Source organism: Tursiops truncatus, chromosome 3 (assembly GCF_011762595.2).
Source record: "Tursiops truncatus isolate mTurTru1 chromosome 3, mTurTru1.mat.Y, whole genome shotgun sequence".
NCBI classification, from domain to species: Eukaryota; Metazoa; Chordata; class Mammalia; order Artiodactyla; family Delphinidae; genus Tursiops; species Tursiops truncatus.
In genome coordinates, this window is record NC_047036.1 from 29,449,726 (window position 1) to 29,475,222 (window position 25,497).

The 25,497-nt window shown below is 43.1% G+C and overlaps 1 protein-coding gene across 4 annotated transcripts in view; it reads left to right on the forward strand.

Annotated features, from left to right (window-relative positions):
* Positions 1–25,497, forward strand: part of SKP2 (S-phase kinase associated protein 2) — a 71,857-nt gene that overhangs the window by 2,975 nt on the left and 43,385 nt on the right. For all 4 annotated transcript variants that reach the window (XR_002175357.3, XM_019930148.3, XM_019930149.3 and 1 more), the window contains exons 3-9: positions 8,856–8,967; positions 11,126–11,269; positions 12,198–12,332; positions 13,802–13,900; positions 15,097–15,227; positions 21,328–21,379; positions 21,552–21,659. Coding sequence is in view for 3 of the 4 variants with exons in the window: in XM_019930148.3 (XP_019785707.1) it covers positions 8,856–8,967; positions 11,126–11,269; positions 12,198–12,332; positions 13,802–13,900; positions 15,097–15,227; positions 21,328–21,379; positions 21,552–21,659 (781 nt within the window). In the remaining variant the exon portion in view is untranslated. The remainder of the gene's footprint in view (positions 1–8,855; positions 8,968–11,125; positions 11,270–12,197; positions 12,333–13,801; positions 13,901–15,096; positions 15,228–21,327; positions 21,380–21,551; positions 21,660–25,497) is intronic.

A 25,497-nucleotide genomic window follows, 5' to 3' on the forward strand; every position in this document is an offset into this window, starting at 1 on the left:
GGACAAAATGACACCCAGTTGAGAGGCTACTTCACTTGTCTTTCGTCCTTAATCCTGTTTGCCTGACCCTGTTCACGTAGATCTTTTTGCTTCAAAATTGAATGTCACTGCTATTTTTAGTGTCTGGAATGCAGCACGAGCAATTTGGTGCTTGACTAACCAAATGTGGTGAAAGACACTTCCTGCTAAGATGAGCAGCTTTTGATGACTTTAGTGCTGATAGCTTCTGACATGGAGTGATTGCTGTGTGTCCTTCCACATTCACACACGGGTGGAAATACAAATGACATTTTTAAAGCAAGGCATTATGGAAACAAGACAGAAGATCAAGGGATGGCTGCCGTCTTCTAGGAAATTGCAAGTCAAGTTGAGGAGAAAAGAGAATACATAGTAAGAGAAGCTCACAGCAAAAGATGGCAGCTCACGCACTAGCAGCTGCTGAGTGGTTCAGGCAGCAGATGCTCTAGGAGGCCAGAGGGAGGGAGCCCCTTGTGCCAGAATGACCCAAAGCTTCCATGATGATGCCAACTGGACGTAGACACGCTTCCTCCTTCTACTCAGCAAAGCGGAGGCTCTGAGAAAAGAGAGAAGGATCTGGAAATGGTCCAGTCACTGAGTCTAGGCTGTTAAAATTGACTTCAAAAATATATATTTATCTGAAGTAAGAGAAAGAAAATCGTGAGTTTTATGTTTGTTGTGACCTAAGAGAGAGGCAGGGAGGGAAACCAGTTCTATGCTGTGTCTGTGCGTGGAATTACGCACAGGAGAGATTGGTTAATTGGTGTGGAGGGGGAGGGTTAGAGCCAGGATGCAGGGTGAGGGACAGCTGGTGTAGAGGGTTCCCCCTGGGCCTCCAGTGGTGCTGGATCATCATGCAAGCGAGTTTTGTCTGCAGTTGTCGGGACAGGTGGCTAAGAGCGCTGCAGGATTCGGCTGGAACAGGCCACACCTGCTTTCCGTTGCTATCTGATGACAGTGGCCCTGGGCTGTGTGAGTTGTTCTTGGTTCTTCACTCGGCAGTCTCTCTTTTCTGCCGGCCCCAAGCCAGGCTCACATCTGGTGACTAAATCCTCTTCATCTGTTTAGTTTGGGAGACGAAAACGTTGTGGCCAACCCATACCAGGACAGGTCTGCTTGACCTTTGGGGTGAGTGTGTAGAAGGAGTCGGGAGGAGGAAATGGCCCAGTGATGAGGTCAGTAATGGACAGAAGGAGAACAACTGCATCTTATTCATGGTTGTTAAATGCCTGTCCTGGTCCCCCGTCTTCTGCACCCCCCATCTCTCCACCCCCGACCTCCCAAACAGGGCACAGCCATGGAAACGCTCTTGAACTGATTTGTTGATCAGCTCTCCCGTGGCTGTTAAACTGCTTCAGATTCCAAGCCCCACAGTGGTTTTCAGACTGGAGACTCCAAAGTTTAGAGCCTGCTGGTATCCCCAAGGGAACATGTTCAAAGTGCAAAATTCCAGAGATTCTGATCCCAGAAGTCCTGCCTTGAGCCTGGGAATCTGCTTTTCAATATCCCCAGGCAAACGTTTTTCCTCCTTTCTCTCCCTTTCTTTCTTTCCTTTTTGTTTTTTAATAACCAGTAAGAAATATATTTTACATTGCAATGCTGGGTGTGTATCTGGAACCAAAATTTCACAAAACTAGATTTCTCCTTACTAAGGTATTTCCTATGCTCTTCCATTCCATTCTTTCAAAACAATGCTCGTCAAATAAATTGATCTCATGACTCACCAATGAATCTCAGCCCACAGCTCCCAAAACTCAGCTCTGAAAGAGCCTTTACAGGACCCTCCCAAGAACCTTTTCTTTGCCCTCTAGCTTCCTTTCATTCATTCAGCAAATGTTGATGGAGCATTGTTCTAGAGATTGGGGATCCAGCAGTGAACATAATGGACCAAAGATCCTGCTCTCCTAGAGCTTGTACCCTGTACCTAATTCTCCAGATCCCAATTTCCATGGTTTCTTAGTTACTCTTCGCACATCCCAGGGTTGAGCATAGAAATATGGGGTTGAGAGGGGTCATCGAGGACCCCAGTTTTAGTTTTTTCCTGTTTTGCTTTTTTCAGTTTTGTCTAGCCAGCCAAAAATTAAAAATAAAAAACCCAAAATACCAAGAGCTAGCATGGTCTAGTGTTTCTCTTAATGATTTGTAGGAAGAGGAAGGAAACCTCATCCCGGATGGCAGAATCTGTTTGTAGTTTCCCAGAAAGGAAGCATGAGTTGTTAATACTTAAAACAAGCTAGCAAAAGCATGAACATGAGGTGAGCCTCCACCCTTAAAAAACAACAAACAAACAAAAACCCCAGAAAACAGTAGATGTGAATACCTGTACCTGCTTATCCTTCACGTATAATTGTTTATCTGTGCTTAAAGAGACGGGTGGCTTTAAGGATCAAAGACTGAGATGACTTTGGAGTTTGAATTTGCATCTGAGTATAGGTGATGTTCCAGGAAATAAACATGTCGAGTAAGGTGTGAGCTATACTGCAAAGTCCTAATGCATCGAAAACTCTTCAACAAGCACTGTTTCCAGAGGACTTCAAGAGGATGGGAGGTGATGAGGTTACAGAAGTGGACAGCTGGCTTTACACCGGAGGAATAAGTGGTGATACTGGTGGCTGAGGGTGGTGACTCACAAGTTTGTGAATCTGGCCAGTTTTCACCTTTCAAGGCTCCGAAGTATGTTGAACTGCTTCCATGTCGTTGAAGACTAGAGTCCGTGGGGTTGATTCTTCTCCTTACTGTGCAGGTCTGGTGTGCAGCCTTGGAGGGTTTAGAAGAGGTGAGTGGAAGAAAGACTCGCTCTGGACTTTCTCATCCTCTCTGGGCAGACAGACCAGGCAGCAGTGTAGTCAGGAATCCAGGAAACAGATGGTCGATGTTTTGAGAATTAAATATGGGAAGTAAAATTAGATTAAGCATATCCCAAGCCTGGATACCAGCCCCGGGGGCAGCTACATGAAGACAGACGCTGCCTCTTCAGCTGGAACAGCACCCAGTTTCAGGCTGTGAAGCGCCCCCTGTCCCGCCCCCTGGCCTTCACCCCTACCAGGGGCCCTAGAATCAGCGTCAGTGCGGTCCTGTGATCGGCTCCATGGAGCCCTGGGGACTTGGCTGCTTGCCGAGGCTGTGCATTTTCTTGGCCATCGCGCCTTCCATCTGCTCGCTGACCCGGCATCTTTGTCTTACTTCCCTCTCCGCTCTCCCCTCCCTCCCAAGCCCTGATAGATTCCTTTTTCTGTAGCAAGTCAGATTTAATTCTCACCTTGTAAAAAACTTGTAGAAAATTAAGTACTCAGAATAGGAGAGAGAATCCTAGGGTAGAAAGAGGGCAGGATTTGGAGTCAGACCTGGGTTTGGATTCCCAGTCTGCCATTTGCTGATTGTGTGACCTGTCCCTTTAGTCACAGTTACATCTTCTCGTGAAGCCCCTCCCCCCCACCTCCAAGACTGGCAGAGGACACTACCTGTGTCCCCGGGTTTCTGTCCTTAGCCTCATCCCCCCCAAACACCTACAGGACCGTGCCATTCCTTTGCAGGTACTGTGCCCCGTACCACCTGGCCAGCCTTCAGACATCCTCCTCTGTGGCTCTGTGCCTTCACCTCAGGATGTGGGGTTTGGAAACAGACAGAAGAGACCCACGTTGGCCTCTTAGCTCTGCCACCTAATCGTTGATAGCACCTTGGTGAGGTTAATTAATAACCCCACTAAGACAAGTTTCCTCATCTATAAAACGGGATACTACAACTTAGGACACTGACACATTAGAATCAGTGTGCATTAATAAACGTCTGAGACGTTTTAGGGCTCTCGGTAAATGGCAGTTTTAAACGTCAGGTTATGTTTTTGTCTATTAGTTTGTCTCCCACTGAGGCCGCCAGGCAGGGACTGTGCTTACACACCCGTGCATTAGTCAGTCACCCAGGAATGTATATCGAAGTGGAGCCTTGGTCCAGCCTTGTCATTTTACAAATGAGGAAACTGGTCCTAAGAGGCCGACAGTCTTGCCTGTCTATAAAATAAAGCCAGCATTCTTCTCTTGGGTGTCAGTCATTCCTTTGTGTAATATCAGTTGAGTACTTTCTAATGTTCATCGCCAGGTTTGTCCTAGGCACCAGGTGTAGCAGTTAATCGGTTAAGGAAGGTTAACCGGTCACACAGATACAGAATTAGCACATTCACAGTTTGCGTGAAGGGGGAGTAAAAGGTATAACGCATTGAGCAATGATTTAGTGAATGCCTGTTACGTGTCAGGTATTGTGCTGGGTGCTAGATGTGCAAATCTGGGTATGGGGGCTGTGGCGGTGACCTGGGAATGCTCCTCTGAGAGAGTGACACTTAAGCTGAGGTCTGAAGGATGGCTAGGAGCTGGGCAGGTGAAGATGGACGTTGCAGTGCAAAGCCCTCCTAATTCTAGACTTAGCTTACTTGTGTGGCTTCATTGCCTGGCTTTGCTGTCCTCGGGAAACATCTGCATTCATCGCTTGCCACATTTTCCTTCTAGCATGTGAATGACTGATCTCATATTCTAATTGTTCTTGATTTCTTATGTCTTTCTAATAAAATGGGAAGCATCAAGTTCATTACTTTCTTTATTTCTCCTGCCCTACACTTCACAACTAGCTTCCCTATTTCCTTTCCTCACCATCTTTGGTAGACATTTTGGTGCCCCATCCATAGCTCCTTGAAGGTCACCATTCCCTTTTATGCCGAAGGCTTTCTCCTCCATGTAGATGACACTGTGTTTGAGGGCTTTCTCTGGGCAGAGGTGCTAGGCAGTCAACATTCCTGCCCTTTCCCAGAAGCCGCCAACCAATGACTGACAGCAGTTGGTGGGTTAATGCCCCAGCACCTGTGCCCTTGGCTGGGACCACTCTGGGGCAGGTGCCATATGCTTCCCTGGAGTGCCCTGCAGATTTGAAACCCAGTTGCCCATAGCGGTAATCTGCTTATTCACATACCCAAATTGGCTTCCTGCCCTTCCATGTCTCGCCTCACTCTTTCCAGTACTTTTGAGATCACTTCCCAAATAAACTACTTTAGTTCATGTTCTCAGGATCTGCTTCTGGGGATCCCAAACTTGGGTAGAAGACAGTTTGGGGGTCTCAGTAAATCATACCAGGCAGCCCTTGTCCAAACCCTACTCCCACCGTGGGTGTTTTCACGTAGGTGAACATTCAAGCAACATTGAAAAGAAAAGGTTACAAGAGGAAAATGTACAGATTTTATGGAGAAAGGAGAGGAGTAGAGGCAAGAAAGAAAAAGTTTGACTCTTCGCTGCTTAACCTCTTGTCATAAGTTATTTAATCTTCATAGTGAACAACTTTGCAAGATAAACCTTCTGATTCCCATTCCTACAGATGAAGAAACCGAGCCCCAGAGGGATTGAGTAACTTGCCTAAGGTTCGTAGTCTTGGAGGCAACGTAGTCGAATTCCAGTCGACGCTGTGCTCCTTCCTCAATCCAGTAGTCCTTACACTTGTGGCGGGGGTCAAGCACGTGGTGTCAGGATGGTCTGTGCAGATCATAGTAAAAATCTCAACATGTTAGGTTCGAAGTGACTAAGTGTGTGATTTTTTTTGCCGAATGAAATGCCAGCATCTGATCTGTATACGCAAGAAGCAGCAGAGGTCAGGGAGTTAAGAAGAGTTAATGGAAGAAAAACTTTTCTCCAGTTTGGGGAGCAGGACAGGAGCCCTGTTGGAGAAGCTCTGTCCACACTGACCTTGGACCAGGAGCTGTGTGGCAGTGATGGAGGTTTGTTGGAGCTACCTGCCCAGAACATGGTCCAGGCTCAGCATGGACGATCTATCTGCCTTCCTCCATCTGCCCCTAGGTTTCAGAGCCTCAGTCAGTCCTTTATTTTATTCTCTAGAGAGGGAGGGGCAGGGGTTCATTGAGCAGCTGCATCTCTCCTCCTCATGTTTCCATAGAGGCTACTTCCCTGACCACTGCTCCACCCCCATACCCTGCACAGCACAGCACCCTGAACCCTACTGCAGCCCATGGTGATACTTGCTTGGAATTTCCTGTTTATTTATCTGTCTCTGAAAGACTGAGCAGGCCATGCCTTGTTCATCTTTGTCTGTAGAACAGATCCCAGCATATAGTACATGTTCAATAAATATATGAATGGATGAATGTATCAGACATTGTGTCCTTAGAATACAAAGACTGTTTAAAAAAAGAAAAAAAATCGGGTTCTCATTCTCAAGAACCCATGGCCTTGTGGGGGCCTACACAGGTGAGTAAGCAAATAATGAAATCGTGGTTTAAAAAGCCACCTGTTCTTGGTGATGTCATGGGAGGCCGTCCATAGGAGTTGGGGCATTAATGGCCACTTGATGTTAAATTAACAGCAGTCGGGGGCGGGCACAGCATGTACAGAGGCATTGAGATGTGACGAAGGATGACTCATTCTGAGAATTCCAAGTAGCTCCAAATGACTGGAGCATATTTCTAGATAACGAACCTAGAAAAATAAGTGGGGCACTGCCAGAAAGCTTTGAATTTCATGCTAAGCAGTATAGACTTTAGGCTGAATATTCAAGGGACACCACTGAAGGGTCTCATTGAGGGACGGGCATGGACGTTTTCAAAAGATTGCCCAGGAATAGGAGAAAAGAGTTGGACTGCCACGTTTATCACTCTCCTCCATGCTCTCTCCAGCTCTCCATCGTGTTCTCCACAGAGCCTGGTGTAATGTCCGTGTTCAGTAAATACTGACACCTTTTAAATGGGGAGGTGGGAGTGTTAGGGTTCTCCAGTGACACTGAACAAATAGGAGATGTAGGGAGATTTATTAATAAGGGATTGGCTTGCGCAGTCCTGGAAGCTGAAAAGTCCCAAGATCTTCAGTCCCAAAGACCTGAGACCCCGCAGAGCAGATGGTACAAGTTTCAATCCAGGTCTGAAGGCAGGAGGAGACCCAGGTCCCAGCTCAGAGACAGGAGAGAGAGACAGTTCTCCGTTCATCAGCCTTTTGGTCTAACCTGGCCTTGGATTGGATGAGGCAAGCCCACAGCTGGGGAAGGCAATCTGCTTTTCTCAGTCCATTGATCGAATGTTCATCTCATCCTGAAACACCCTCACAGAGACACCCAGAATAGTGTTCAACCAAAATATCTGGGCACCCCCTGACCCAGTCAAGTTGATACTAAAATTAACCATCACAGAGAGGAGAGGATAGCACTGGAATTGGTGTAGCAGATGGATTGGAGGTAGAGAGAGACTGAGAAGGCAAGTTATTGAACTCATCTAACCACTCTAATCTAATCTAAATCACTCAGCATTTCTTTGGTGCACACTTATTTCCTTCTAGGCCATTGTCATGTTAACCCGATCTTGTGGGTTAATCTGTACATTCATATGTGAGAGTTTAATACTTGTTGAATAGCTGTTTAGAGTTTGCTTTTATAAGACTAAGAAAACTGGTTTTCCTGCATCCACCTTTTTCTCCCTCCAGTTTATTCTGCACACAGCAGCCAGAGTGATCCTTTTAAAACCTCCGTGAGATGCCGTCATTCCTGTGCTCAGAACCCCCTTCAGAGTCAAAGCTGAGGCTCCTCCAGTCCTGCCTGACCCGGCCCCGCCCCACCCCTCTGACCTCTTCCATCATTCCCACAACTTGTTCACTCTGTTCTACACTGGCCTCCTTGCTGTTCCTTAAAACAGACATGCTGTTCCTGCACCTCAGACACACCCCAGAGACTCACAAGGCTGGCCCCCTCTCTGTTCAGCCTTTGCTCGGTGATCACCGGCTCGGTAAGGTCTTGCCTGGCCACTGTGCTCAGACTTTGAAAACTGGCCCCCGTATTCCCCATCCTGTCCTCTATCCCAGGTAAGTTTTCTGCATAGCACTAATCAATTTTAACATATCATGTACTTTTTAACATATTGAACAATTTTTAGCGTATCATCTAGTATCATATGATCGTTTTCTCCCGCCGGAATGTAAGTTCCATGAAAAAGTATTCTGTCTGTCTTGTTTTCTGCTTTCGCTCCAACACCTGAAACGATCCCTGGCGTCAGAGTTAAGTGCTCAGTACGTATTTGTTGAATTAATAGATGAGAACACCTTTTTGATATTGCACTTTTAGGTAAATTGACTTCTGAGTGCTTTCTGTAAACCTGAAAGAAGAGGGAGGAAGGTTCGTTTTGCCTTTTAAATAAGGTCACTACTTGATAAATCCACCACCGAATCCACTTCAGAGAGAAGTGAGGCGTTCCTTAGCAACCAAAAGCATCGTGATGTCTTAGACATTGCTGTGTGAGATCTGAGCGGCGTGGGACTTGCTGTGAACCACTGTCAGTATCGTTCTTGCCTAAGACTGGCTGGTGGGCACTGAAGAGAAGAATGTTATGAAAAGTATTCTTTTTTTTTTTTTTTTTTTTTTTTTTTTTTTGCGGTATGCGGGCCTCTCACTGTTGTGGCCTCTCCCGTTGCGGAGCACAGGCTCCGGACGTGCAGGCTCAGCGGCCATGGCTCACGGGCCCAGCCGCTCCACGGCACGTGGGATCCTCCCAGACTGGGGCACGAACCCGCGTTGCCTGCATCGGCAGGCGGACTCTCAACCACTGTGCCACCGGGGAAGCCCATGAAAAGTATTCTTGATATTCTCTTTTCTCCTTTGCTGAAAAAGTATGGTACCCACTTCAGGGTACATAGACAGTGGGTAAACAGAAAAGCATTTGTGAGGATGAGGAATTCATTTAACATTAAATTCCCCTGTTTAAGCAACGTGTTGTATATGCTTGAAGTGCATGAAAAGGCTCAGTAGACTTGACAGGGCAAAAGAATGGTGATGGGAAGACACTTTTTCTTTTTTTTTCCCCCTCAAAGGTGTTTCATGGGACTCCCTTCCAGACGAGCTGCTCTTAGGAATCTTCTCCTGTCTGTGCCTCCCTGAACTTCTGAAAGTCTCCAGTGTTTGTAAGAGATGGTATCATCTAGCGTAAGTATTTTTCACCCCCTTCTGCTGTATGTGGATGAGGAGAAAAGAAGGGTTATTTATTTATTCATTTGGGTCTGGTGAAATAGAAAACCAAGAAAAATATAGCAGCACAAAGCAAACTAGGTATCTTCTCCCTTTCATTAAAATCAGTGTCTTATTTCAGAGTGAAGGGAGGGAGCTACCGGAAGTGACTTACCCCATTTCTGAAAACCTCCTTTCCCTGTATTCAGTGTAGCCCGTGTTTATTGGGCAACGTACTGAGAGTGAGGGGAGTGATGGGCGTGCGCGAAGGCATAGCTGCTGCCCACCCACTGGCTGGGCTGGGCAGTGAGTGCAGTGAGAGAGAACTCGAGGCTCTGGCATTAGACCTGAGTGGAAAGCCAGCCTCTGCCACTTAGGCTTTGGGGGAACCTGAGCGAGGTTCTTGACACTTCTGAGCTTCAGTCCCCCCCCATATATTAAATGGGGGTGACGGTACCTTCAGGACAGCGCCGCTGTGAGGATGCGGTATAAAGATGCCAGGGCAGTGCTCAGCTCATAGAAACGTTCAGCGCGTGGCAGCCGACAGTTGTTGGGGTTTTTGTTGGTTCAGGGGCAGCACTTTTCAAGTGTGGACGGTGAGCTGCACAGGGGGAGTCTTGGTGAGCTGGGATGGCAGTGACGGGCCAGAAGCGGGGAGGAAATGACTGCCTTTCCATCTTCACCTTTTCTCCTACCCATTAACCTCTGGCCATGCTTCGCTTTGTGCTTAAAGGCCATCTGTCTCTCCTCTCCCTCCACACATCTAGGACTCTCGTTGTGAGACAGCAGGAGCCCCTACCCTTCCTATTCACGGGTGTGCTGGAAATAAGACACTCTAGGTATTTACAGGAGTGGGCTACAGTCGTCCCTTGGTATCCTTTGGGTATTGGTTCCAGGACCTCCTGTGGATACCAAAATCCACAGATGCTCAAGTCCCTTATATAAAATGGCGTAGGACAGTCTGTCTCTGTATCCGGGGATGTGTGGTTGCTTGAATCCGCGAATGCAGAACCTGTGGACAGGGAGGGCTGACTGTATCTGCTTAGAAGAGCCACAGAGAGGTCTGCACACCTGGAATACTGGAGCAGGTAAACGGTGGTTGACTTTCACTTATCCCTGCCCAAGTGACCCCATCTTGATTTTCTTTTTCCGCCAGCTGTCTTCTCCATGCAGGGTCTATTAATCTTCATTTCAACTGTCATAAAATTTATAACTGACATTTATTAGGCACTTGTTATATGCCAGGCACTGCAGTCCTGCCTTCTTAATAATAGAGGTTGAATAACATGTTGACAATTTGTATAGAATTATTTCGAAGCTCTAGCCAGTGGTCTGCAAGCAGTATTAAAAAGTAAAATTCTTGTGGATATTTAAAATGTCTCCTCATGGGCTTGATCTCACGTTTTTGTTAAATTGAATTAATCTCTGGGTATTAAAGCTTTGTCGTGTTGTTTCGTACATTTTGGCACCTCGTTTTTGCTTCAGAAACACTATCTAAAATCTAAATATTTTTACCTTTTTCCTTCCCATTAGTTCATATGTATATACCTATATTTTTGTGCATATATGTATATATATTTTAAGCTTTTAAGGTATTGTAAAACAGAGCTGAACTATGACTTTTTCCTAATAGATGTCTGATAACTATGTCTCATAATAAAGTTGTAAAAACTTTCCTTCTTTTAGGTACATTTACACGTTCGTTAGGGTAATAGAGGTAGCCTGTTCATGCTTCACAAAAATGGCAAGTGGGATCATTTGGGCCGTTTTGAACCTATCTACTCGTTCGATAATCAGTTGAGTGATTCGAACAATCATTTTTAAAGTTATCGAATTGATTTGAATCCTGCAATTGTATTCTCTGGTTCTAGATCATTGCATTGCACCTGATAGCATTGAACCAGCTAAATTGGAAATCCATATAAAGAGGAAGATAAAAGCTTATGCGTGATAGGACCAAGAGCTAGTCAATAATGCCTTAAAAATATCATAGGTAATTCTGTAGTCAAAAACAAAGATGCCTTCGGAATTTGCTTCAAGGCAATTTAGTGGCCGTGTCCTCACGTTAGTAACGGTGTCGAGGGCCTCCAGTAACCAGTGTCCCGGCTTACCAAGCACAGCACCTCCTCTTCCCCAGGTTTGACGAGTCTCTCTGGCAGACCTTAGACCTCACGGGCAGAAACCTCCACCCAGATGTGGTTGGTCGGCTGCTGTCTCGAGGGGTGGTTGCCTTCCGCTGCCCACGATCGTTTATGGACCAACCGTTTGTTGAACGTTTCAGGTAAGAAAGGAAAATTCCTGGAAAATCTTGGGATGGAAAACAGATCAAAATGTCTTTTTTCCTATATTCGGCTGTAGGCCCTATGACATGGCAGAGGCCCTATGACATGGCAGAGGTTTCAGTGACATCATTCCCATTTTAACGCAGGGTTGCTCTTGGGCTCTTCCCAGGGTCTTAGATGTACTTGGGGTCCTCAGTAGATGGGTGTCCAGAGTCCCATGAGGCAGGAGCCAAGCAGAGCCCTCACCAACAGATGCAAGGCAGCCTAGCTATTTCCCCACTGCCCATTTCTGATCAAGAAAAAATGTGAGGCATCCTTTCAGGCTTTGTTACTCTTGAGTTTCTGATCCTATTGTGGACAAATTTGCATCCGGAAAAACAAGGTCCTCTTTTGGTGTGACTTTTTTTTTTTTTTTTTTTTTTTTTTGCGGTACGCGGGCCTCTCACTGTCGGGGCCCCTCCCACTACAGAGCACAGGCTCCGGACGCACAGCGGCCATGGCTCACGGGCCCAGCCGCTCTGCGGCATGTGCGGTCTTCGCAGACCGTGCAAGGGCACGAACCCGTGTCCCTTGCATCGGCAGGCGGACTCTCAGCCACTGAGCCACCAGGGAAGCCCGGCATAACCTTTTTGTCATCCACATCCAGCTCCTTCTCACGGTGCCCATTAATTAATTTTCTACGTGGGACTATATTGGCACAACACCTGGACTTGGCAAAAATGCTTTTGAATTTTAAAACAAACGAGTGTGGAAATTAGCTAGTAGCAACTTATTTTATGACCAAAACTATAGCTAATATTTGAAATGAGTATTTAGGGTCTTGTCTGTGATGGACTGCCCAGGTGGGGAGGAGAAGGGTCGGATGTGATCTGGATTTGCTGGTGTGAGCCACCTTGTGGAACCTCTTTTTATTCCTTCTGTGTTCAGCCCTTTTCGTGTACAGCACGTGGACCTGTCGAACTCGGTGATCGATGTGTCTACCCTCCACGGCCTTCTGTCTCACTGCTCCAAGTTGCAGAATCTCAGTCTAGAAGGCCTACAGCTTTCGGATCCCATTGTCAAGTGAGTGGCAGCCAGGAGCGTGTCACAAAGGCAGTTGTTTTGTTACTTTTGTTTCCTGAGTGTACCTGGGGTGTCCTGTCCATATCCAGATGGACTCAGAAAATATCCAGTGCAGTGTTCCAGCTTCCGCAAAACTTTCCAGGACTCACCTAGGCAACCAAAGTTTGCATGCTAACTATATTGCCAGGGCTCGTGCTAGGTTCTAGACATACAGGGATGAATCAAGGCATGGTCCCTCCCTCATTCATGGGAGAAACAAGTAATTACAGTGCTGTGTGTTTATTAGGTGCGTTGGCGAATGTGCGGCAACACACAGAGACCTAATTAAATTTCGAGAAGGCAGCCTTCTCAGAGGAAGTGACTCTTAAGCTGAGTATTGAAAATACGTAGGTAGGAGTTCTCCCCATGATATGGGGAAGGAAGCAGTCTGGTTGGGTCTAAACTCTGAAGTGGTCGGGAGTTGCTGGAGCGTGGGGCTCAGTGAGGGAGGTGACAGGTGAGGGTGGTCAGGGACCAGATCATAGTGGAGTGGGCCCCTGCCCCGCTGGAAGAAGTCTGGATTCTGTTGTGCGCTGTGAAGAGGGAAGTGTGGTGAAGAGAGGAGAGTGGTTCTAAGGATGGAAGGAACATGTCAGAGTTGAATTTTAGAAAATTAACTCACTGGGCATCTCAGAGGTTCAGTCAGACATAAAAGAAACTAGATTAGTTAAGATACTATTGTATTCATTCAGGTAAGAAATGATGACCCCTGATGGGAAAAAAATAGAATAATGATAATAATAGCAGCTAGCATTTATTGAGCACGTACTATGTGCCAGATACTAGATTCTTTAGAGGTATTCTGATTTAATCCTCACAGCAACCCCATGAAATATGTTCTTATTGTTCCCTTTTTACAGATGTGGAAACTGAGGAACAGAGAGGCTGAATAACTTGTCCAAAGTCACACAGTTAGTAGGTGGCAGAACCAAGATTTGAACCTGGCAATATAGTATGATTCCAGAACTCTCATTCTTAATCACTATTTCACTAACATGAGGCATTTGGGAATGTAGAGGAGAGGGCAAGATTGAAAGAACCTAGTGACTTTATAAGTAGAAGTTTACCAATTGTGGGTGAAATGGAAAAATGTTTATTTCATTGCTGGGTTGTTTTTTGTTTTTTAAAGTACATTGATCCGTGTTTGTTGTGGACTGACTCTCTGTGCCAGGCACTGTTAAGGCCTTTATTACATTATATCATTTAATTTTAACAACCCTACCAAAAAAGGTACTGATCTTGCCATTTCACAGATGGTAATAAACTAAGGCAAAACGTCCTGCTTGGTGTCATCCAGATAGTAAGATGTGAATTTAAACTCACTTCTGACTCAGAGGCCTGTGTGCTTTTGACTGTCTCACTTAGCCTCATGCTTGTTGACTGAGTGAGTGTCTTGTTGGTGTTCTTATGACTTTGTCTTCTTTCTCCAGCAATCTTGCTCAGAACACAAATTTGGTGCGATTAAACCTTTCTGGGTGTTCTGGATTCTCTGAATCTGCCCTGAAGACTTTGCTGAGCAGCTGTTGCAGGTAGGAGAGATTTGAGATTTTGATTATAGAACTGTTGTTTCACATCAGGATAGAATCAAGGAACATTTTTAAGCTATACCTAACTCTCCAAGCTCTTGATTTGGATAATGCAATGCCTTTTGCCCTCCAAACTTTCCATCCAAACTCAGAAGCCAAATCGATTAAGTTTCCAAAGGATACTTGTGTAGTGATCCCTTTTTTTTCTGTGACTATTAAAATACAGAAAATGTAGTAGTGTGTTTATTAACAATATGTACAAACAGTATCTGTTTATACCTGACTTTACGGTCAGGCGTTTTTCCCTATAGTATCTGTAGACCTAACTTAACAGTTTGGATTAAATTTGTTATTGCAAAATACACCATGAATTTGGGTGATTCCATTAAAAACATCTTTTATATTATGTAGTAATATCAGTATATAAATAAGGTTACAGAGTTATAGAAATTAATAAGTGAGGGGGGACATGGTTCACAGAATACCCAGTACTGTGTGTGTGTCTGTGTCTGTGTCCTTTTTACTATCTCTTGGTCTCTGTGCTAATAGCATTGTACTTATTTCTACTTAATGATCTGTTGAAAGTAGATTGCCTTTGGCTAAGAATGTTATCAATGAGATAAAATGGTAGCCCTACATTTTCTCAGCAGTGCCAGGATTGGGATGTATAGTTTAATGGTTGGACTCTTTCTCTGAAGCCCTCATTTGCTCAGTTAGCAGAGACCCAATAAGGTAAAGTGGATTTTTGTAATGTCGGCATCTCTTTATTAGGAATCCCCGGTACCATCCAACAGTTTTTTAAAGCATCTCGGGCGCTTGCTCATACTGTGTAGTTGTTTGCTAACAACCCGGGTGATTGAGAAAGAAAGCATAGAGACTAGAATTTTTCCATCTAGTCCTGCAATGAGGTTTGAGCAGGAGAGGAGAGCGCTTCCCTCCTCTTCCAGAAGGGGGCAGCATTCACTAGGCCCTTGGCTCACATCCCCTGGCAAGTTTCTGGAACACACTGGAACAAGGTGGGAGAAAGCAGTTTCAGGTGAGCGAATGTAGCTGCTTAGAGGAGCAGGGGTTCTGTGCAGAAAATGGTAAGGAATCGACGGCTTTGTATATTCTTGGTTTGCAGCTTTAGGCGGTGCTATGTCGAGAACTCATTCTGGGTAACGGTTTCATGCTTTCCTTATCACCCCTCTTGTGTGCAGATTGGATGAACTGAACCTCTCCTGGTGCTATGAATTCACTGAAAAGCATGTGCAGGTGGCTGTCGCACACGTGTCAGAGACTGTCACCCAGCTGAATCTCAGCGGGTACCGAAAGAATCTGCAGAGATCGGGTAAGACCTGCCGGGCTGCCGGCCCCTTAACCACAGCAGCCACGACAATAACAGCAGGTTTGACTTCTCGAGCATCTCCTAGGCGTGGTCCTCCATAAGTTGTCTCATTTAATCCAGCGCATGTGTTCCTATTCCTATTTTTCAGATGAGGTAGCAGCTGGCTGATCAGAAGGGTCAGGTAAATGCCAACAGCTAGTGGGTAGCAGGGTTGGAATCCAGAATCTGAAAGTGGAAACCTTTATCCTTTAAAGCAATTTATGTTTAAGCAGAAGAAGTTCTTTTCATTAACTAAATTGTTAGCTAAAACCCCAACATAAAAATCGATCGGTGCAGCGTTTGATCAGTATTAAGCTGTGGTTCTCAACTGGGGATAATTTTGCCTGCAAGGGGACATTTGGCGAAGTCTGGAGACATTTTTGACTCTCACGGCTGCAGTGGTGTTACTGGCATCTGGTGGGTAGAAGCCAGGAATGCTGGTGAACAAGGCACAGGACAGCAGAATAACACACCAAAAAGAATCTGGTCCTAAATGTCAGTAGCGCCAAGGTTGAAAACCCTGTTTATAAACCCTCTTTCATATGTATAACTAACTCCTCTCAATTCAGTCTAAGAAGGCAATGAGGTTTTTTAGACAAACACAGACTTTTGAAATCAGGGATGATGTGTGACAAAGTCTTTATAAGCCTGAACGTTCAGTTATGCTTTGTCTCATTTGTCTAATATTGACAGAATCTTAATTTGCAAAGATAAGTTTTTGCAAATGGCAAGGTTTTTTTTTTATTAAAGTGTAATTGATATATAATATATAAGTTACAGGTATACAACAGAGTGATTCACAATTTTTAAAGGTTATACTACTTTTATAGTTATTATAAAATATTGGCTATATTCCCCATGTTGTACAATATATCCTTGTAGCTTATTTTATACCTAACAGTTTGTACCTCTTCATCCCCTACCCCTGTATTGCCCCTTGTCCCTTCTTCTCCCCACTGGCCACCGCTAGTTTGTTCTCTATATCTGTGAGTCTGCCTCTTTTTTGTGATATTCACTAGTTTGTTGTATTTTTTAGATTCCTCCTATAAGTGATAGCATACAGTAGTTATCTTTCTCTGTCTGGCTTATTTCACTTAGCATTTTCACAGTTCCCTTCGTGATCTTGGGCTGTGGGTTGCACAAAGCCTAGTTAAGCCAGCCACATACCTCAGCGCTACCCTCGTGTCTTGATGGTGGTGTCAGCTCATCTGAGTATAAGTGTTTTTATTTATTATAGTTTTTAATATACTTAAAAAGATTTGAACCAAACATTTGCAGAATGTGTCTAACAGAAAAATGTTCTGTTCTACATTTTTTCCCTTTAAACACAATTTTCAGTCTGGTTATAGTATTATATAGTCATTCTCAAATATACCCAAAACATGTAAAAACACAAAAACAAATCAATAATCCCGCTAACATTTTGCCAGTCTTTTTTCCTGTTAAAAAGTGTTTTTTTTAATGGGACATGGTGTATGGAATTCTTTGTAACATGTTTTTATTTCAGGTAACCCCATTTTAGTCGCTACACAAATGTCATTTTCAGTGGCTGTGTGATATTCCATCAAATATATTTATGTTGATTCATTCATAACTTATTCAGTTGATCTCCTTGTAATGAATGTTTAGAATCTTTGCAGTTTTTCCCTTTTTTTTTTTTGCGGTATGCGGGCCTGTCGGTGTTGTGGCCTCTCCCGTTGCGGAGCATAGGCTCCAGACGCACAGGCTCAGCGGCCGTGGCTCACGGGCCCAGCCGCTCCGCGGCATGTGGGATCTTCCCGGACCGGGGTACGAACCTGCGTCCCCTGCATCGGCAGGCGGACTCTCAACCACTGCGCCACCAGGGAAGCCCAGTTTTTCCCTTTTATAAACAACTTTGGTACGGACAGAAGTGAACCTTTGAGTGCATTTCTAAGTGGAATTGCCAGCTCAGGGATTAGGTTCCGTTCTCAAGTTTTGGATAGTTATTGCCAAGTTGCCTTCCACGGATTTTAAACTCCCACCAGTGAGCATCCTCTTCACAGTGAATCCCACCCCTGGTTCTTCCCTCTTCATCCCCAAGAGAAGACAGTGCCCTTTGTACATTTCTGCCCATATCTGAATTTCCCACTTCTTTATTGAGAGTTTTTCTGTAATGAACCAAGGTTCTGGGTGCAAGGTCGAGAACCTCTGCTGTAGGCAGACTGCTGTAAACTGTGTCCAAGTTTGGCTTAAAACCCTTTTCTTTGTTCCTCCGAAAAAGAACAAATCGCCTTTTTACTGAGTTTTGGCAGGAATCATAGGTGGTAAAATCCTGCTTGCTAGACACATTCAGGGCAAGGACACAGACGCGGAGTAGAAGTTGAGGTGTTAGTTTCCTTAATTATACAGTGGGAGTCAAAGATTTTTAAATGGATGTCTTTAGCAGTGGCGCACACTATTTCATTGTTTAGGTGGTAATACAGATTTTGTATTTTAGCTCCAAGCCTGGTGCCAGACCTCCTGGGGTCAAGTACCCACTCTGCCATTTACTGGGGAGCCTTGAGCAAGTTGCTCAACCTTTCTGTTCCTCCATTTCTCATCAATAAAATGGAGATAACAGAACCCGCCTCTTAGAGTAAGGAATAAATGGGTTAATACGTGTACAGGATGTTGAATTATTCTTGGCACATAATGAGAGACCAGTAATGGTTGCCTGTTGATTTTTTTTTTTTTTTTTTTTTTGCGGTACGCGGGCCTCTCACTGTTGTGGCCTCTCGTGTTGCGGAGCACAGGCTCCGGACGCGTAGGCTCAGCGGCCATGGCTCACGGGCCCAGCCGCTCCACGGCATGTGGGATCTTCCCGGACCGGGGCACGAACCCGTGTCCCCTGCATCGGCAGGCGGACTCTCAACCACTGCGCCACCAGGGAAGCCCGCCTGTTGATGTTTTCATTCTCTACCCAGATGAGCACTGAATGAGGTTTGGAGGACCTAGCTTTTGGTCTTGGATTTACTTGGACTTCTCTAGCTAGAATTGTCTCTCTTTTAAAATGACAGGTTAGATTAGGTGGTTTCTAAGATCCCTTCTAACTCAAGTGAAATGAAGGAGACAGTGAAGAGGAATCTTGGCGGGGACTGCTGTTTACTAACTCTTCCCACCGAGGGAAGACCGCGGCTTCAACAAGGGCTGGAGACAGAGACTGACCAGTTTTATCCCCCAAGGTTTCGTTCTTTCCCAGGTGGTGGCAAAATAAGATTGTATCTGGTTGTGGATTTTGTGGGTGGCTGGCTGGCTGGCGAGGTGATGGGTCACTTAAAATTGTGCTGTGCGCTTCTTTATTTTTTAGTGACTAATGAGGCAAATTTATTCCAATTTATTGAGCCCCTATAATGCATAAAGCCCTGTTCAGACTTGGGAGGCGTGGCCTTGAACAGAACGGAGAAAGTCATCCTTGTGAAGCTTCCATTCTGGTGGGGAAGGCAGACAATCAACAAGGAATTAAATGTGATAAAAGGAGGTGAAAATGCAAGGAGGAAGAATTTAAAGCACAGTGCTTAGGTGGAGTGTGGCGGGTAGGGGGCTCTTTTCAGATGGAATGGTCAAAGAGAAGGCCTCCCTGAGGAAGTGACACTTGAGCACAGACCTGAAGGAGTGAAGGAGTGAGCTGTGTAGATATGTAAGCAAAGAACATTCTAGAACTAAGGACCAACAAGTGCCTTTGGAGGAAAGTCACACATGCTACTTTGTAATCAGAAAATGAATCAATAAATGTTATTTATTTTTTAAAATAGACAAACTTTATTAATGTGTGAGGTTTTTTCCTCTCGGTTTGGGAGCCAGTGAGGGGGGAGGCAAGGAGGACCGTGGTAGGAGCTGAGATAGCTGGGGCATGCTCTCTAAGCCAGGGCAAAAGCTCTGTTTCCATTGTTTTTCCTGAGTAAGATGGGAAGCCATTGGAGTGTTTTGAGCAGGAGTGAAATGATCTGACTCACCTTTGAAGTCTCCTTCTGGTGCTGTGCTGGGAAAAGGCTGCTGGAGACTAGGGTGGTAACATTTGAGGAAGTAAGAAGTGATCCGATTTCAGACACAGTTTGAAAGCCGACCTAACAGGATTTGGTAACAGATTGGATGTGGGATATGAGGAAACAGTCAAGTACGACTCCCAGGGTTTTGGCTACAGCAACTGGATTGGTGAAGTTCCCACTTACTAAGATGGGGAAGACTTTAGGGAAGGAGCAGATTGAGAGGAGAAATCAAGCGTTTGGTTTTAGGCATAAATTTGAGATGCTTATCACATAGCCCAGTGGGCGTGTTGGCTGTGTTGAAAATGCAAGTCTAGGATTCAGGGGAGGGGATGGGACTGAAGATGTAGCTGTGAGAAGGGAAAAAAAAAAAAACCTCAAACATCAGTAAAATTTGTCTATTTTTCAAAGTAAATAACACTGATTCATTTTCTGATTACAAAGTACTGCATGTGACTTTCTTCCAAATTCTGAAAAGTTATCTCTGATCCTACCATCATTGGTGACTGTAGTTAACATTTGGATTATTTTCTTCCAGCCTTCCAACCCCCAACCCCCTTTCTTTCTGTGTGTGTTTGTGTGTAAATATGAGTTTGTGTGTTTTAACTAAATTGAGATTATAATGCATTTTATATATTTTGTTTTGTTTTCACTATACAACATACCCTGAGTATTTTTTCATGTCACAAAATGTTATTAAAAAGCTTTTTAATAGCTGCTATTAGCATTGTGCTCCATAGATTGGATGAAGGTTAACCTATTAAAGTAATCAGGGGAGGGGCTTTTGTAACTGTCACTACAATGAATATCTTAATGCATTCTCTAATTATTTTTCTAAAAGTGGAATTACTGAGCCAAAGAGCTAAATGTGTAATACCCTGAACACTTTTTTTTTTAAAAAGATCAGTTCACTCAAAAAAAAAATCAGGTCTTCTGAAAGGCTGCATAAAATTAAATATCCACTTTTAGTATATGGGGGGACCTACTTTATGATAGTTCATCAGTTCTGGGCATTATAATAGGATTTGTTTTTCATTTGATGGCAGAAAAGCAATAATTTTATTTTGCATTTCTTGCTCCATTTTTATTTTGTCTATATTTTGGAAAGTATCTGTTTATGTTCCTTTTTTTTTTTAATACTCTTTATATAATAAGACCACTAACTCTGTTGGAAACATTTATTCTCAGTTTTCTGATACCTCTTTAATTCTGCTTGTGTTCTGTTTTGCTTTAACATGGTAGAGTTTTTAAAAATGTATGTAACAGGGGGGCTTCCCTCGTGGTCCAGTGGTTAAGACTCTGCGCTTCCAATGCAGGGGGCCAGGTTCAATCCCTGGTCAGGGAACCAAGATCCCACACGCTGCAGCTAAGCCCACGCGCTGCAACTACTGAGCCTGCGTGCTGTAGAGCCTGCACGCCGCAACTAGAGGAGCCCACATGCCTCAATGAAGACCCAGCACAACCAAAATAAATAAAAATTAAAAAAAAAATTTATGTAGTAAATTATCAGTGTTCCCTTTATGTTTAGAAGCTCCTTACCTATCCCAAGATGCAATGAATAATTATTCATTTTTGCATTTGGAAGTTTTTAACATGTAGAATTTATTTGGATATTTTATTTGAACTGGAGAAGTAAATTTTTTCCAGTTGTGGTAGCCATATTATTTTTTAATAATCCATGATCTCCCCCACTGATTTTGAGTGGTACCTTTATGATATGTTGTTTGTTTATATATATTGTGCTGTTTGGTTTTGCTTCTTGCTATTGTGAATAGGACTTGTTTTTCCCTATTTCCAGCCAGCTATTGCGGGCACATAGACAAGCTAAGGAGTTTGTTTTCCAGTCATTTTACACAGTTAGTTCTCTTACTGTGTATTTCCAGTAGTTTTTCAGATGATTCTCTTGGATTTTCCAGGTAGAAAGTCTTATATGCCAAGATGATAATTTTGTTTTTTGTCTCTAATAGTGAGTGACTCTAATTGCACCATTCTGAATTTCCAGCACAATGTGAAATGAAGTATTGACAGCAGGGATCCTTGTCTGATTCCTCATTTGATAGTGACCATCATTTTTTTTCTAGATGTCTCTACCTTAGTTGGAAGATGTCCCAGTCTTGTCCACCTAGACTTAAGGTATGTTTTTATTGAAGACAAAAAATTTTTTTAAAAATGAAAATTCATGATTCCTCACTGAATGAAGAAAGGATCTTAATATGTTGACTTGAAGGAACTAAGCGATAAGACTATTCCTGTCTTCTCCATCTGGTATTGATGGCTAGATTTTGAATTTTTCCTTCTGTTACAGCGATAGTGTCATGCTGAAAAGTGACTGCTTTCCGGAATTTTTCCAGCTCAACTACCTCCAACACCTATCACTCAGTCGGTGCTATGACATAATACCTGAAACTTTACTGTAAGTAGTTTTGTTTTCTAAAGCAAGCAGAGGGCAGGGACCAAAAGAGATGTCCCTTGGTGGTAAAATCCATTATTAACAGCAGATGTTTAAAACTTACTTAAACATCAAATTAGTGTACCACACACTGATTAGGAAAGACTAGCAAAATAGAAAAACCAAGGCAAAATTTTTTGCTTAAAATGTCTAGTAAAGTTGAGTGGATTGAGGTAGTTTACTAAACATTTATTTAGCCATGAGCGAGTTTAAATATTAGAATACTGTACTACTACTTGTGGAGAACTTACAAAAGCGGGAGAAGATAGCCTTTACTCCCAGGAAGCTCAGATTATATGACGGGGTAGGCAGACCCAGTGTGTGTGCGTGTGTGCGTGCGTGCGCGTGTGTGTGTGTTTCCGAAACTTTTCAAGTCTACTAGAGTTGATTCCAAAAACCTTCATCTGAGCTTAGAGGAAAAATTCTGTAATCTAGTGGCATCTGTCCTGGATGGTCAAGGAATGGAAAAAATAAACAATTTAAGTAGTAAGTATTGTAAGAGTGATTGATGCTCTCTTTGAAAAGGGGGGAGATTGAGATCCAGAAGAGTAAAGTAACTTACCCAAAGCTGAATAGTGAGTTACTGGCTGAGCTGGGTCTGCATTCCAGGTCTCCTGGACACGTGCAAAGTAGTCTGTATCTAATCTGGTAGCTGTTACAGGGATTAATTTTGTACCTGCTCAGCAACTTCCACAAAATCAAGGCAGTGCCAACAAAAACAGAATTGGGTCCATCTTCCTTTTAAGAAGTGCTATATCCAAGTCATCCTGGAAATAACATCATCTCTGTAGTTTTAAGAAGTTTTCCTATATTTCAAAGGGCTGGAAAATTCTTCCTTGGTTCAAATATAACTGTATAGCAGTTTTATTAAAAACCTCAAGAAGTCAGTATCTTGGATTTGGCCTGGTGCCCTTCTTTCGCATTCCAACCAGTATGCCCTGAATTAGGCCGCTGACCTCATTGAAACTCACCATCCATATGAAGGTAATCAAGCTTCTGGTTCCTACCAAAGAAAAGTGGTGAATTTGAGCACAGAATTTATGTAGTCCTCAAATTACTGGTTTGCATCTTGTAAGTTAGTTTCAAGAATTGATGAATATAGCAGCACTGTTTACAGTAGCCAAGACATGGAAGCAACTTAAATGTCCATCAACAGATGAATGGATAAAGAAGATGTGAGATAGATAGATATATATATATATATATATATATATATATATATATATACACCATGTATATACAATGGAATATTACTCAGCCGTAAAAATAAATGAAATAATGCCATTTGCAGCAACATGGATAGACCTAAAGATTATCATACTAAGTAAAGTAAATCAGACAGAAAAAGGAAAATATCATGTGATATCACTTATATGGGGAATCTAAAAAGATACAAGTGAACTTATCTATAGAACAGAAATAGACTCACAGACATTGAAAACAAATTTATGGTTATCAAAGGGGAAAGGGCAGCAGTGGGGAGAGATAAATTAGGAGTTTGGGATTAACAGATACACACCACTATATATAAAATAGATAAACAGCAAGGACCTATATTCAGTATCTTGGAATATAGCACAGGGAACTATATTCAAGATCTTGTAATAACCTATAATGGAAAAGAATCTGAAAAAGAATATATGTATACATATATATAACTAAGTCACTTTGCTCTATACCAATATAACATTGTAAATCAACTATACTTCAATTTTTAAAAAATAATTTTTTTAAAAAAAGGAATTAATGAATAAATCAGATACTTCAGCTACATAGAGTTAACTAGTAGAATTAGGGAATCTGGTAATTACATTTTTTAATAAATCACTGTAATTAATCTTGGGGCTCAGGGTCTGAGCGGGTATCTCATTTGGGAAAGCACTGCCTAAAAGGAATGCTAGTATTTAGTTTCAGGGCTCTCAGATGTTGGGGTCTCAATTCATATGCATGGAACTCTTATTAAAATCTCCTGCCACTTGAATTTTCTAGCATCCAGAACTCCTAGGAGCCTGCAGTGTCCACCCAAAAAGGCATCTCTGTCAACCATGCTTTCCTGTCCTTGCCATCTAGGCTTCAGCTTCATTGCCTGTGCAGCGTCCTGGAGTGCAGTGATCATTCTTTTTTGGTTGCTTTTCTGAAGAGAATCTATCCACGTGTCTTACTTTTGTTCTTTCTCTCCAGAGAGAAAGAAGCTAAGCAGAGAATCCCCAAAGGCTTTCTCTTGAGCAGAGGCTAGGGGGAGGCTGTGAGCCTTCACATATTTTTATCCAGTGGGATGATAATACTTTCATAGTAATATCTGCAGCAGTGTGAATTGATGGTTCAGAGCGTGGGCCTGAAGCCACAGACCTAGGTGTGAACCCTCACAGCATTGTTGTAACTGATTTGTCTAGATATTGTCTCGAAATAAGGGAAACAGGGGCATCAGGAGTTTAGTGACAAGCCAGACCACCAGAATAGAGTGAGAACAGACAGAAGAAAGATGCTGTCCTTGAACTTTAAGGTAAAAGAGTATGTTTCTAGTGTACTGGTTTACCTTGTGAATCCATTAAGATGAGTTTGCTAGTACCCTATCCTTAAAAGTTTCTCCAGGTAAAATGTCTTGCCCTCCAATTTCAGTCATTCTGGCGGCTGATGTCCGTGAAATGCATAGTAAGAATTCTAGGATCCTCAACAATAATTTCCAGAAAGTCATTTGTGCTAAAGAATTTTCATTTCTTATCTCAGAAGTGGGAAAATAAAATTTGAATGTGTTTCTTCTGTAATGATAACGCTTTAAAATACTTGGGAAAATGTAGGTTTTTTTGTCTGCAGGACATATACCCTCATTGTATTTATTCCCTTACTCCTTAATTGATCTGATTTCCTTATATCCAAAAGTCCTTCTAATTATTCTGTATTTCTCATTCAAGTAAGGAATCTAAGCTGGAGATAGTAAAGTGATCTGAGATTAGGAGAGACTAAATAATAACTCCTGTAGGATAATTTGTAGTTGAGGAATTTCAGATTTTATAAGGAAAATGGGATTATGTAGATGAGGTAAGCAGTGAACCTGTGAAAGGTTTATAAATACCTTTTGTTTACTAACTAAAGACACTTTAAGACATCAGTGTCATTTTATACTGCTTAAGTTAGAAATCATGGCTCTTAAACTATTCATACCTATTTACTCTCCCTTCGTTGGCTTTTTAGTCTCTTGTAGTTTCAAAGAGATGCTTGCATATGTGTTCTGCTGTGTTGTAGGTGATACACATACAAGAGGCTTGTTGTTGGTGTTGTTTTTCGTTTTTTTGTTCTCCTTAAAATTTTAGAGACTTTCTGGTTTTTCGACTTGGGAATGATCATTCGTCCACCATCCCATCTTACACCGCTCACTTCTTACTCACATGGAAACACCTGAGTGTCTTCTAAGTGTCTGGTGTAATTTCCTTCCTCACTAAGCTCTTTTGAAGTGCTGTTGCAAGAACACTTCCTCTTCTATCATCTGCCATTCCTCGTCACTCCCACCTGTAGTTTCTTCTTTTAAATACTATCCACTGCAGAATGTCTTACAATTTGGCTAATCTGGAGATCGCAGAAACCGAATTCTCATGACTATGACAAAGTTCTCATACTCAGATTTCACATAAGAGAGATTTAAGTTTGGGACAGGATTGCTATCATCTTCAGTGATAATAAGTATAAACACCTATGTATACTGACCTTTCTTTACACTCCTGTTTCTTTTGTTTCTTTTTTTTCAAAATAAGTTTATTTATTTTATTTTTGGCTGCATTGGGTCTTCATTGCTGCACGTGGGTTT